The sequence below is a fragment of the Sinocyclocheilus rhinocerous genome, unplaced genomic scaffold, assembly GCF_001515625.1.
Source record: "Sinocyclocheilus rhinocerous isolate Xijiao unplaced genomic scaffold, SAMN03320098_v1.1 scaffold507, whole genome shotgun sequence".
Classification (NCBI taxonomy): Eukaryota; Metazoa; Chordata; class Actinopteri; order Cypriniformes; family Cyprinidae; genus Sinocyclocheilus; species Sinocyclocheilus rhinocerous.
In genome coordinates, this window is record NW_015649561.1 from 397,495 (window position 1) to 412,638 (window position 15,144).

Sequence of the window (15,144 nt, forward strand, 5' to 3'; positions counted from 1 at the left end):
TTCACACACAGACGAAACTTACTAGAGAAGTGTGAAGTGTGACATAATATACCTCTGTAAATAAATTCTATTTAAATTTACGTCTCACACATTTTAATGCCCTTTGTATGGAACATAAACGCTCGCTTCGAATTGGATGGCGGAATGTCTGGTGATGTCCACTTCGCAGGGCGCTTACGGTCGAATAGAACAAACGTCACACGTGATAAGAGATACATATGAAATGTGCAGGGGGGGCGATGACTGGAATTGGGAACCGCTGATGTAGCCTATTGTAGTAATGTTGTCTCTGGTATTCTGGTCTGTGAGCGTATATTCAATTCAATTCAAGTTTATTTGATATAACACCCAGATTTTTGACTGTAGAGGAAGTAACAGTACATCCGTCTAGTTGCATATTGTAATCCAAGAGATTCTGTGTACTGTTTTTTGGTCCAATAATTAATATCTCTGTCTTATCCGAATTTAATAGGAGAAAATTATTGGTCAACATATATGCGTTCAGGCTAAAGTTAGCATTTTCCAAGATCTCCTACTGCACCTTTAATTAGTTTATTTGATGTTTTCTTTTGTAGAGGATCTATTTATGCTACCTCGTTGTGTTTATGGACTATGGCCTTACTATATTGCTGAAGCAACTCCTTGGGTGTATTTGGAATGAAATCTTCATGCTGACCAGACATCCAAGTTTAGGACATCATCATCAGCCCTCATAACTCTGCTCATCTATAGATAGGACTGGTTTTCTTTATTTTATGATGCAATGGACTGTGCTGGACATTTCAGTTCCTCACACACACACACACACACACACATACGTACGCACTCATGCTCATGGCAAACTTGAATAGTATGTATATATTTGTATATGACTTGCAATATTTGGGGTTTGTGTCTGACAAAATGTGTATATTGTTTGAAAACATGCTGAATGAAACACCATTTTTGTTTGTGCATGAATTTATTTTTTTGGTAGACGTCTTTCACATCAGACTAATTCTGGTATTTGCAAAGAAGGTGATTCCCCCCTCCCCGTTTTTTTTTCTTGTAGCCCAACCAGTGCAAAGTAACTAGGACGGTTATAACGTCTTTCCAATTTAAAGACAGCAGAAATTCAGCTGCATGTCAAGTCATTTTTAAAATCCATTTCAGGAGTGAATGATGAGGCTTGTGACTCTGGTGTCGCTTGACAACTTGAATCGAAGTTTGATCTAAGCAGTGTGGCTTTCTGTGATTATACCCTCAAGTGTATACATAACTATGAACAAAACGTATTCATATTCGGTCTTCACATAACACAAAAGTTAAATTAGTATATAATGCATGTTTTCGTGACACTCACGTCTAAGTGCTTGTGTTAACTGCTGAATATTTGATGACTGAGTGACCTAAGCGCTCCACATTATGCATTAATGATGCCATGTCCATCAAACTGTCTTCGTGAAGCCCATTTGATGAATCATCACTAAATACAACCCCACATGTCTCTGCTCACCACAGGTATTCTTCTGAACTGATGGCACAGAGCTCATTGTAGAATGAAACGCATTGATTTATGTTTTTTCTCCAATGGTTTCTCTCATTATACTTGTTCGGAAGTGTCTTGCCTGTTCAAATTGATGCAGCTTGTGTCCCCTTTCTAAAATGTGTTCATTTACAATATGAGGGAATAGAAAACCCTACTAATTCTTTGACTTTGTTTACACCGTTAAATAAGCAGAATGTATGTCACATATGGAACCCTACAATCTTCTTTACCACTCTTCACAATGGCTCCATTCGCTTTCTCTTTTTCTTCATTGTAAGTTTGCAGCCTCCATCAACAAGCTACAAGTGAGATAAAGGTTATATGCAAATGCACTCATTATATCTGATAAGGCGGTTGTTGATGAAGAATGTAGTCTCGTCCTCCTTTTAAACCCTAAAACTGTCTCCTAAATGGAAAATGTATAACGGTGTCACATCTCCCTCACCTCGTATACAACTACAACATTCTGAGTTAATCCTTTTAGATTTACACTTTATTGATTTACCAGGATGGGAAGTAACCTGATTAAATGAAACCTAACCAGATTAAACTGAAACAGAAAAAAAATGTGTGCATTGTTATGGCTGCTATTTAAAGAATCACAACCATGGTGTGACCATTTACTGAATCAATTTTTAGCAATTCCGGAAGTTATTGTTGCTCACTAGATAATGCCTATATTCCCCATATACAGTGTTTGCTTATGGACAATTAACTGCATGTCTCCAATTATGGATTAATCATGTTTAATTATGTAATGCTGACTGGCAGGATCCAAGAGTGCATTGACTAAATATGTCCCACCCTTTAGTCCTTGAAGAGAATTGAAAGGCATGGCACACACTGGGCTAGATAACCGAAGCGAAGCTCCCTGTGGTTAATATCCAGCACGGAAGCCTCCTTGTCTTTGGCATGTCATGATAGTGTTTAGCTCCCATTAAGATACTCAGCACTGATATTTTCATAAATCAACACAATCTACAACTGATGTGCAGTCAGGACAATTCTATACATCCTATAGGCCTATATTCACTTTTAAAGTGTGAAAGTGAAAAAGTGATGTGACATGTGGCCAAGTATGGTGACCCATACTCGGAATTAGTGCTCTGCATTTATCCCATCCAAAGTGCACACACACAGCAGTGAACACACACACACACACACCGTGAACACACACCCGGAGCAGTGGGCAGCCATTTTTTTTTGCTGCGGCGCCCGGGGAGCAGTTGGGGGTTCGGTGCCTTGCTCAAGGGCACCTCAGTCGTGGTATTGAGGGTGGGAGAGAGCGCTGTACATTCACTCCCCCCACCTACAATCCCTGCCGGTACGAGACTCGAACCCGCAACCTTTGGTTATGAGTCCGACTCTCTAACCATTAGGCCACGACTTCCCCAAGTGTACTTCCTTACAGCAAGTACACATTAAATTGATCAAGTGTCAGTAAATACATTTGTACTTTCTATTAATCTAAGAATCCTGAATAAGAAATCCATCACGGTTTCCACAAAAATTGTAATCACCACAACTGTTTTCAGCATTGATAATAATAACAAATATTTCTTGAGCACTAAATCAGCATATTAGAATGATTTCTTAAGGATCATGTGATACTGAAGACTGGAGTAATGGCTGCTGAAAATTCAACCTAAAATATATGAAATTATTTCACTATATTACTGTTTTTGCTGTACTTTTGATCAAATAAATGCAGCCTTGGTGTACATAAGATACTTCTTTCAAAAACGTAATAGTAACATTGTCAGGGACAGTCTCAAGTGGGAAGCTCCTCATGCCGTTCTGCCGCTTTGAAAAATGGGACCTTGAGGACGAGCCATTAGTTTTGTAAGCCATGGATAATCCCACAGTGATGGTATAAAGACCGTACTGAAAGAGATTTCACCGTCTCGGGGGCCTTTTGTGTAGTTTTGAAATGGCACTGTAAAATGATTCATCTAGAGTTTGTGTGTATATACTCATGTCGATGTTGTTTCCAACAGGTGACAAATAATAGCCTCAGGATTCATTCACAGCTTGAGGGAAAGTCAAAGAATTGTTTCACCTTTTTTAGTATGCAGAGCTTTCAAAATACACAATCAGGGACACATTGTGTAAAAATAGCTGCTAAAATATATAACAATAGTCTCGGTTGAAAAAGAAGCTGTTTTCTAAAGAGCATCCAGTTATTATTGTAAAGTATGAGGAATGAAGAATGCCATGTACCCTCATTGACCCTTGATGTCCGTCAGAAATAGAGGTGGTAGTCTGCTGGGGGGAGTTTGTATTCAGTCTCATTACAGACTCATTAGCATTCTGACAGCATTTGCATTCAAACCTAATGAGATGCGGTACGGCTTGTTTTTTTTGAGGGTGCAATGTTTATACTCATTTATCTGGCCAATCTTAAATTTCCATCTTGGAAGTGCAAAGTGTTTCTAATTATTTGACCGCATCTATTAAGCTGAATGAAATGAATCGAACAAAAATGGTGAACCTGGACCTAATCATCAATGGAATTTACAATGGAGTAAATGGACATGGCAGTTATTTCTCAAAATAAAATGACATCTTCACTTATACTTGTCTTTTGGGAGAAAAGTTATTAAGATCAAGGGCGATAGAGGATTTCATTTGATTGAAATGAAGAGGCCTAATCTCACTAATGTAATCTATCCAGCCTCAGACCCGCTTCCACCGTGTGTCACAGGCACAGAATGACTTCATTTCCATTCGAGTGCCCAGCGTGGACTTGAAAATGATTGCCGTATCACGACTGCGTGTTATGCCTCGCAGTGAGTGACATTCTCCAATCCATATTTCGTCAACACACTTCTCTTACTCATTCGTTTGTGATTTACATTTGATTTCAGTCTCTGCTGGAAAACTTTTATTGCCGTGTCCTCAGATCCAGCCCTGTTAGTACTATATTTATGAGTAGATTTCAGTTGAAATTTGAGCTTTCAGAAATGATGCCTTGACTGTAGAGTACCAGCTATTGAGTGATAGGGTCATTTACATTAACACCTATTCATTTTGCACACGCTTTTACCCAAAGCGACTTACATTGCATTTGAAGGTTTTTAATTTTACCAGTTCATGCAATTGAACCCATGACCATTGGTGTTGCTAGAAGCATGTTTTACAGTTTGAGCTACAGGAATGTCATCCAGTAATTGATAATTTGGGTACATTAAAAAGATAGTTCACCCAATCATTTACCCACAAAGAGAGAGCACTTAAAATAGACGTAAAGATATAAGCTAAATGCAGTATATAATATATACTACCATTCAAAAGCTTGTCAGTAAGATTTTTTAAAATGTTTTTGAAAGTCATTTGTGCCCACCAATTCTGCATTTATTTGATCAAAAATACAGTGAGAATAGTAATATTTTAAAATATATTTATTTAATATTGTTTTAATATTATTCCGGTAATGGCAAAGCTGAATTTCCAGCAGTGGTTACTTCTGTCTTCGGTGTCACATTATCCTTCAGAAATCATTCTAATGTTCTGATTTGGTGCTTAAGAAGCATTTCTTATTCTTATCAGTGTTGAAAATGGTTAATATTGTGGCTTAATATTTTTGTGGAAACCATGATACATTTTTTTCAGGATTCTTTGAAGAATAGAAAGTTCAAAAGAACAGCATTTGAAATGGAAATCCTTTGTAACGTCACTTTTAATCAATTTATTCCATCCTTGCTGAATAAAAGTATTAATTAAAAGAAAAGAAAATCTTTCTGATCCCAGACTTTTCAACAGCAGTGTATATTATTATCAGGCTATATATAAAAAGTACAAACATTGCAATAGTATAGTTGCAGTGTTTCAATTTGGTAAATTACCATCTAATAAGCAAGATAATGATTACTGTCAAGTGGTCATAATCTCTGATCACTCTGATGTGGTTTATTCTGTGATTATGACTGGCTGGATAATGACCTTACCTTACAGGTATATCAGTCTTTATTGTATGTTAGCTAATTGCTAAGTCTAAACAGAATCTGTCTATGAGGCCCATCATGTTTAAATTCCTTTTTCAGAACACTGACATAAAGCTGAACATGTTTCATCTATATCAGTTTTCGATTTTGAGTTCAAAGAGCGTTTCTAGCCTTTTTACTCCATTCTTAACAATTGTAATGTTTGGGAGAGTGCTAACCACTAAATTCAATACACCTGCAATTTGTATGGTTGCTAAGAGCTTTGAAAACAAGCCTAAACTTCTGAGAACACATGAACAGAAATCACCTGTTATCTTTGAATATTCGCTTTCACAAAATGGCAATAGTTATTTTTTTCATCTTTAATTCACAAACATAGTTGGCTTCAAGCAACAAAGGATTTCTCACCAAAGCCCTTTGGTGAAACCTTTCATACAGTTCGGTCGGTGAGAATGTAAACGTATGTTTTAAGCAAAAACGATTAGCAACTGAACAGGAATATTCAACTTCATCAGGGCAATAAAGGATCAACCCAAATTCTACAGGTTGTTGCAGCGATGCAAAAAGTCACATTGCTGATCTGGGTCTTTCTTCTTGTTCTAGTTCTCATTGCCATGAAAACATCCCAGTACAAAATGTCAACAGTTGTCTCTCATGTTACTGTATATTTGATCTTACACCAGCTCTGAATGATAATCTGGATCAATTCATGTGTGACATACATCACGGGTCTTTTACATGACTTCACAGAGTTACAAGAAGAAGAGAGAGGGTCAGGAAAAGGTAAAGTGTGAGAAGTTTGACAACCAGTCGTGTTGGTGTGTGCGTAAATTTCAGGTGGCAGTCTACGAGTACATCTTGATTCATCTTCACATTGATGATTTGTCTCCAAAAAAATTGTATTGCAGTCTTTCTGTGCTCTTTCAACAAAGACAAAGATGGTCATTAGTATCAGCTTTTTTTATGTTGTTTTTTTTGTTGTTGTAAATTTCCTCTTGCAGTTTCTAGTTTTTCAGTTTATTCATCATCTCTGGCAAACTTTAATTGACATAGTAACGAGTAGAAAACTTTACGGTTTCCTAAAAATATGTTTCGTTTTTTTCCCCCACCAGCATTTATTTTCAGTCGTCGTGTGTCCTCTAACAGGAAGTCATGATTGGAGCCCCCGTGGAGAATGTCTTTGGGGCGAAAGCGTTCCCCTTAGAGTGATGTAAGGCCCCGGGTGGCCAGCAGGGAGGGGATGAGAGATAGAAGAGCCAGCGGGAGAGTCTGGGCCGTGGGCGGGGGGCGGAGGGACGGCTGGCTGGATTGCAGATCCTCACAAGAGTCACCCTGGCACTGGGCCTTCTCACACAGTATGCCTCCGAAACCGGCCAGACACTGGCAGCGCTGGTGGTGGTGACACACGCCACCATTCTGACAGCGCAGGAGCACGTTGTCACAAACTCGAGCTGTGGGGAGCAGAGAAAAAGAGAGGTGAACACGCATCGCTTCCCTCCCCCCGCCAGGAAACACTTTCCAAGAAAAAAAGTGCATCCATCAAGATGATCATCAGGTTGCGGTGTGTGTAATTGTTTATGATGGGTGCTGGCAAGAGGCTCAGCGGTGTCTTTTAAGGACACCACGGGGGATGTTAGTCCCACTGTAATATTGCAGAAGTGATATGATTAATCATAGAGTGAGAGGTGGGATTTGGGGCAGGACAGTGTGTGACCAAAATCGAAGACACCACTGCTGACTTTTGGCAAATATCTGGCATGAAGCTACCAGAGAAAGTCCAAATGCTGCCAACACAATCTCATGGCAATTCCTAAGTATTACACATTTTGGCAAATTGGTGGCTAATTAATCTAAAATTTACTACTTCATAATTATTTTTTTTCGGTCAAACTTTATTTTAAGGTCCAATTCTCGCTATTAACAAACCATTAACTATGACTTTACCTCAATTAATTCCTAATTTGCTGCTTATTAATAGTTAGTAAGGTGGTTAAGTTTAGGTATTGGGTAGGATTAGGGATGTAGAATATGGTCATGCAGAATATGTGCTTATTTAAGTACTAGTAAACAGCCAATATGTTAATAATAGGCATGTTAATAAGCAACTTGTTAAAAGTGAGAATTGGTCCTTATACTAAAGTGTTGCCCCCTTTTTTTTTCTCCTTAAAATAATTAGTTTTCAGATGAATTCATATGAGATCACCTTGTAAAATTTTTGATTTTTTGTGAGAACGGGTTGATGCTGCATTGCTGGTAACTCCAGGTTGATTAGTGCTTTTTAGCATGTGAAGGTTACAGCAAACTCGATCAACACCCATTGTTAAATGAACCGTTCAACAATGCTTTGACACTTCTGATGTTGGATCCATAATCTAATTATTGCTAAATGAAAAATAAACGCCACATAATTAAGATTCAAGGCTTTTCCAACCCTTCAAATTTCAAGTTCAAATTCAAGACAAACAGGGAAGTGGTGTGCAATGAAATGTACGTCATGGTGCCAATCCAGTCTGAATTGCTCTAATCTCCCTCCCCTTGACCTGTAAACAAGCTCTTTAGTGGAAAAAAGATGATTGCTATTGCATTGTACTAGCTTCCATTATTGAGGAAAATATTTGCTTTTGCAAGAGTGACAGGACTATTTGCTCAGAAACTGGGTGTAATTACATTCTGCTTTCTTCATTCAGATGGATTTCATCTTGGTCCTCTGAGAAGCAGGGACAGAACAAAACTAAATAAAACCAGCAATGAGCAATAGTCCTACTAAAACCTCATTTAAACCAGCCAGCTAGGTCTTAGCTGGTTTACGATGGTCTCCCAGCAGGTCAAACTAGATTTTAACTGGTTTAGTTTTTTCCCTGACCCTCTAAAATCAGTCTAACCAGAGGTGTGTTTCCCATACATAAGATGTAACTTGCCACTTAAATAACATTAATAACACTGCATTATTGGAGAAATTAACTAGCAAGTCATGGCTGTTTGTCTAAACTGCTGTAACTCTTCACAGTTGTTGTTCGAGCCATGTTGCTTCAATAATCAACAACTGTTGTTAATTACATCAAGCAGGCAGTGGAGTAATAACTTTGAAAAATTAATCGGTTCAAGATTGAATTCGTCAGATTATTGTTGTAAATAATCAACATGGCATCTGAGGAATCCTTCGCTATTTGTTCTCCACTGTTTTGCTTTATTTCCAGTTGTTTTATCCAGTTGCAAGTTCTCTCTCACGTCATACTCCTGAGCTTCCCACGGTATTAAACCACTTATGCACATGCACACTTTTCGTTCTCTTGACAAACGAATAAAAGATGTAGAGTTTTGTACATATATAAAATGAAAAAATATAGATTGTACTATATGTTAGCTTGCTTATTTTGTTCACGAGCATGAGCTATTTAGGCCCACCTGTTGAACTAACAAGAAACAATGTTTCTAACCACAGATCAAGAGCTGCATTTCCAATCACACAAATTTTTGAGGCTGTTGATGCATGTTCATTGGAACTATGGTTTTTGGAAACACTAAATCGTTAAACTGCAATATGTTGATAACGACAGAACTTTCGATCATACGTAGTTGGATAACTTTGGTTTCGGGAAACTTTAAACACCCCCAGTCAGCGAGACTATACATCACTAATGTAATCACAGTTAAAAGATGCTATTAGGCCCAACACAAGTGTGTACAATATAGCATGGCCACAAAAAGATTGGTTGTGTGAGCTGCACAGTGACATGGTGAAGAGGTTTTTCGCATCAAAATTGTTGCTATATTGTGCATTTTAGCTTTGCTGGAACAATGTATCGATCAATCAGAAGCCATTTTTTTAATTTACATATTATTAAAAAAGTAATAAACATCCACAGAGATTTGACTCGTTTTATTATTTTCACTCTGTTTTTCCATAGTTTAAATATAGACCGTTTTTCTGCACTATTACTGAAATTCTACTATTATACAAACAAACAGAAATGCATCACTTCAAAAGAGACACTTTTAAACATTTTAAGTGCTGAGGGCAGTTTTAACACTGGAATATAACTTTTTTTTTTTATCATATCTACCCACGAAAAGCCCATCTGGCATGGTTTAACTGGTGCTCAGAAAAGCTCAGTGTCCGTTTTGAGCGACAACTCTGGAAAGATTTTGCTGGGATTTAAACTTTAAATCTCCAGGCTTGGAGTTTACTTTGTTCACTGTGTATGGGATTATCCAAATGCTGACAGGCCTCCAGAGGACCCTACAGAGCTATTGTCTTTCCATGAGCATCTGTACCCAAGATTAGATTTGAGCGAAGGGTGCGGTTCAAGTGTACCCAGAAGACAGATCCGCTGCTGCTGCTTCTTTGACTGCATCTTTCTTCAAATATGTACATACGCACCGAGGGAGCATTGAACACACAGACACTCACGTCTGTCCCAGTCTTCATTTTCATCGTCAAAGACGTGCAAGGTCATCCGTCACATGTGGCGTAGATTGCATTTGCACTTGTGTTGTGCTTTACCTTCTGACCTAAGAAAAAACGAGAGGTGTGAACCCTGGCCGAGGTTTGTCTCTCCCTGGGAGACATATGTGCTGTATCGCACCTTCGCCGCTTATGGTGACTTTTTCACACGCTAACAGAACAGGCAGCTCCTGAGTTGAGCAATAGTGTCGCATGAATGCGACAGATATATTTGTTCCCTGACAAGACCATTAACTATGACTTTACCTCAATTAATTCCTAATTTGCTGCTTATTAATAGTTAGTAAGGTGGTTAAGTTTAGGTATTGGGTAGGATTAGGGATGTAGAATATGGTCATGCAGAATATGTGCTTATTTAAGTACTAGTAAACAGCCAATATGTTAATAATAGGCATGTTAATAAGCAACTTGTTAAAAGTGAGAATTGGTCCTTATACTAAAGTGTTGCCCCCTTTTTTTTTCTCCTTAAAATAATTAGTTTTCAGATGAATTCATATGAGATCACCTTGTAAAATTTTTGATTTTTTGTGAGAACGGGTTGATGCTGCATTGCTGGTAACTCCAGGTTGATTAGTGCTTTTTAGCATGTGAAGGTTACAGCAAACTCGATCAACACCCATTGTTAAATGAACCGTTCAACAATGCTTTGACACTTCTGATGTTGGATCCATAATCTAATTATTGCTAAATGAAAAATAAACGCCACATAATTAAGATTCAAGGCTTTTCCAACCCTTCAAATTTCAAGTTCAAATTCAAGACAAACAGGGAAGTGGTGTGCAATGAAATGTACGTCATGGTGCCAATCCAGTCTGAATTGCTCTAATCTCCCTCCCCTTGACCTGTAAACAAGCTCTTTAGTGGAAAAAAGATGATTGCTATTGCATTGTACTAGCTTCCATTATTGAGGAAAATATTTGCTTTTGCAAGAGTGACAGGACTATTTGCTCAGAAACTGGGTGTAATTACATTCTGCTTTCTTCATTCAGATGGATTTCATCTTGGTCCTCTGAGAAGCAGGGACAGAACAAAACTAAATAAAACCAGCAATGAGCAATAGTCCTACTAAAACCTCATTTAAACCAGCCAGCTAGGTCTTAGCTGGTTTACGATGGTCTCCCAGCAGGTCAAACTAGATTTTAACTGGTTTAGTTTTTTCCCTGACCCTCTAAAATCAGTCTAACCAGAGGTGTGTTTCCCATACATAAGATGTAACTTGCCACTTAAATAACATTAATAACACTGCATTATTGGAGAAATTAACTAGCAAGTCATGGCTGTTTGTCTAAACTGCTGTAACTCTTCACAGTTGTTGTTCGAGCCATGTTGCTTCAATAATCAACAACTGTTGTTAATTACATCAAGCAGGCAGTGGAGTAATAACTTTGAAAAATTAATCGGTTCAAGATTGAATTCGTCAGATTATTGTTGTAAATAATCAACATGGCATCTGAGGAATCCTTCGCTATTTGTTCTCCACTGTTTTGCTTTATTTCCAGTTGTTTTATCCAGTTGCAAGTTCTCTCTCACGTCATACTCCTGAGCTTCCCACGGTATTAAACCACTTATGCACATGCACACTTTTCGTTCTCTTGACAAACGAATAAAAGATGTAGAGTTTTGTACATATATAAAATGAAAAAATATAGATTGTACTATATGTTAGCTTGCTTATTTTGTTCACGAGCATGAGCTATTTAGGCCCACCTGTTGAACTAACAAGAAACAATGTTTCTAACCACAGATCAAGAGCTGCATTTCCAATCACACAAATTTTTGAGGCTGTTGATGCATGTTCATTGGAACTATGGTTTTTGGAAACACTAAATCGTTAAACTGCAATATGTTGATAACGACAGAACTTTCGATCATACGTAGTTGGATAACTTTGGTTTCGGGAAACTTTAAACACCCCCAGTCAGCGAGACTATACATCACTAATGTAATCACAGTTAAAAGATGCTATTAGGCCCAACACAAGTGTGTACAATATAGCATGGCCACAAAAAGATTGGTTGTGTGAGCTGCACAGTGACATGGTGAAGAGGTTTTTCGCATCAAAATTGTTGCTATATTGTGCATTTTAGCTTTGCTGGAACAATGTATCGATCAATCAGAAGCCATTTTTTTAATTTACATATTATTAAAAAAGTAATAAACATCCACAGAGATTTGACTCGTTTTATTATTTTCACTCTGTTTTTCCATAGTTTAAATATAGACCGTTTTTCTGCACTATTACTGAAATTCTACTATTATACAAACAAACAGAAATGCATCACTTCAAAAGAGACACTTTTAAACATTTTAAGTGCTGAGGGCAGTTTTAACACTGGAATATAACTTTTTTTTTTTATCATATCTACCCACGAAAAGCCCATCTGGCATGGTTTAACTGGTGCTCAGAAAAGCTCAGTGTCCGTTTTGAGCGACAACTCTGGAAAGATTTTGCTGGGATTTAAACTTTAAATCTCCAGGCTTGGAGTTTACTTTGTTCACTGTGTATGGGATTATCCAAATGCTGACAGGCCTCCAGAGGACCCTACAGAGCTATTGTCTTTCCATGAGCATCTGTACCCAAGATTAGATTTGAGCGAAGGGTGCGGTTCAAGTGTACCCAGAAGACAGATCCGCTGCTGCTGCTTCTTTGACTGCATCTTTCTTCAAATATGTACATACGCACCGAGGGAGCATTGAACACACAGACACTCACGTCTGTCCCAGTCTTCATTTTCATCGTCAAAGACGTGCAAGGTCATCCGTCACATGTGGCGTAGATTGCATTTGCACTTGTGTTGTGCTTTACCTTCTGACCTAAGAAAAAACGAGAGGTGTGAACCCTGGCCGAGGTTTGTCTCTCCCTGGGAGACATATGTGCTGTATCGCACCTTCGCCGCTTATGGTGACTTTTTCACACGCTAACAGAACAGGCAGCTCCTGAGTTGAGCAATAGTGTCGCATGAATGCGACAGATATATTTGTTCCCTGACAAGTCAGAGAAGAGGTTTCAGTGCTCCTTTTTGAGATGAACAATCTCAGAGTGGTGTACTATTATGGATGAGACTAAAGATCTTTTTCAGTTTAGTGATAATGCTTTAGATTAGAAGTGAGTCATAAATCGGTAACTATGCAGGAAGTAATTTAGTTACTACTGTCCTATTAACTAATATGGAAACAGGATTAACTAATTATAGCGAGGACTGAGATGGTTCTTAATTAGGTCATCAGTAATGTCTAAATGAGATTAAAGTAAACACAATATTAACAAGTCTTAGATGTGAACAATTTTCTGTTTTACTGTGAACATGGTCATAGCGTTCTATGACCATGTTCACAGTAAAACAGAAAATTGTTCACATCTAAGATTACTTGATTAATTAATTACTTGCACCATTAATTATTCCAGTGTTATGTAGTTACTCAGCAGGAACTACTAATGATCTGGAGCATTATTTTAAAGTGAAAAATTTTACAGTATATGGTCCAGTTCACTAGATGTTACTGCGGAGTAACTAGGTAACACTTGGATAATTAGTGGTGCATTCTATGACCATGTTCAAAGTTTTGGTCACATATCAGATATGTTAATGTTGTGGTTAATAATTAAATGAGCAATATCACACAAGTGCTGTAGGTAATCACAGCGTGCTGATATACAGCCATATCGCATGACTATGAGTGTGATATTGTTTATACAACCGTTTTATGGCATGACTGTGCAAATACATAGGAAACAATAACAGAGTGTCTTTAAAAACCCTCTTTTGTGCAGAACTACTTCCCAAGCCTCCATTACTAATTCAAAAACATCAATTAAATTCAGTAAACAGTCCAAAGGCAGCGCTCTGATATTCAGCATAGAAGTTACACAAAATATAATGTGATGAGATTTTGCCCTCAGCCAAAACTGTTTGCTCTGGAACAAATAATAAATTAATGAGACCAAAGACTGCCCATTAAATTTACCCAAAATGAATTATATCTCATGTTTAACCACTATAGAGACATCAGAGCCAGCTGAAAATTCCAGAAGAACTGGCTGAGGTAAGGCTGCTCTCGGTGGGTTTATGAGCACTGAACGCCCGCTGACGCCCTGGAGCTCACATGGAGCTCCAAAAACCTCGAAGCAAATTTTCAAATAGACATTATCTTTATTAACAAACCACATATTTGAAGTCTATACAAGTAAATTCTTGCCTAAAAACTACACTGTTGAAACTACATTCTGTGACAGTATTATTTATAAAATTATAATGGATTTGGGCATCTGCCATGACACTCGCTGTGAGAAATTCGGTTTATACATGATACAAATGGTGAAACGGTTCTGAGTTCTGATATCACTAGAATATTGCACTCTTGTTGTATAACTGTTGCATAATTGGTAATATTTAAAAATGTATCATAGATATTTTACTAGTTTGTAAATGAGTTTAATTCAGTAATTACTGATTACCTAATATGGAACTATCCCTGCCTTAAATTTGCTATTACTTAATCCAGATTCCATTTTAGTTAATAGTTTTAAGTAGCTTAAGTGTTACTGTAGTACAACTCATTGGTCCTGCATTGTATTGCCTACAGTAGATCAGTGGTTCTCAACCGGTTTGGTGTCAAGTAGGGATGCACCGATACCGATACTGGTATCGGTATCGGGCCCGATACTGGTCTCCTGTACTCGTACTCGTTAAAATGCCCCGATACCAAACACCGATACCACACAGCATGTGATAAGTGCCATATTCAAACAAAAAAGCACAGACAACAGAACAACAGACAGCAGAAAGGAGTTAAGGATGTCTACTACGAAGTATATGTATGCAATGAATATAATATTAAACATTCAGTATTAACGCCTGTATAGCTGATGTGCGCGAGCTGATTAACAAAGCACGCTGAGTGGATTGAGCGCGCGGCGGCGCAGATGCGCGAGCTGAATATCGAGTGAATATACCTTTCTCACAGACATCACTGGAAAGTCAAAAACAAGTAAGTAAAACAATGCACAAGTTACTTAACGGTAGGGAGAGAGCGAGAGAGAGACAGAGAGAGAGAGCGAGAGAGAGCACGCGCGCACTTCTGTTGTGTGATCTTTGATGTTCACTCACTTAGCACGCGCATCATTTGGATTAAAACTAAATCGTAAAAATAAGACCATTTATAGGGGCATTCACTATAAACATCATTTATTTTCAACATTAGGCATA

General features: G+C 38.0%; 1 protein-coding gene and 1 long non-coding RNA gene across 3 annotated transcripts in view; one reads left to right on the forward strand and one right to left on the reverse strand.

Annotated features, from left to right (window-relative positions):
• LOC107710625 (uncharacterized) overlaps positions 1–1,027 on the forward strand; it is a 2,122-nt gene extending 1,095 nt beyond the window's left edge. The window contains exon 3 of the long non-coding RNA XR_001636619.1: positions 576–1,027. This is a non-coding gene — a long non-coding RNA (uncharacterized LOC107710625). The remainder of the gene's footprint in view (positions 1–575) is intronic.
• Positions 1,028–6,576: 5,549 nt separating this feature from the next.
• LOC107710624 (netrin-G1-like) overlaps positions 6,577–15,144 on the reverse strand; it is a 98,693-nt gene continuing 90,125 nt past the window's right edge. For both annotated transcript variants that reach the window (XM_016515454.1, XM_016515453.1), the window contains exon 7: positions 6,577–6,923. In XM_016515454.1, coding sequence (XP_016370940.1) covers positions 6,673–6,923 — 251 coding nt within the window. In that variant the 3' untranslated portion in view covers positions 6,577–6,672. The remainder of the gene's footprint in view (positions 6,924–15,144) is intronic.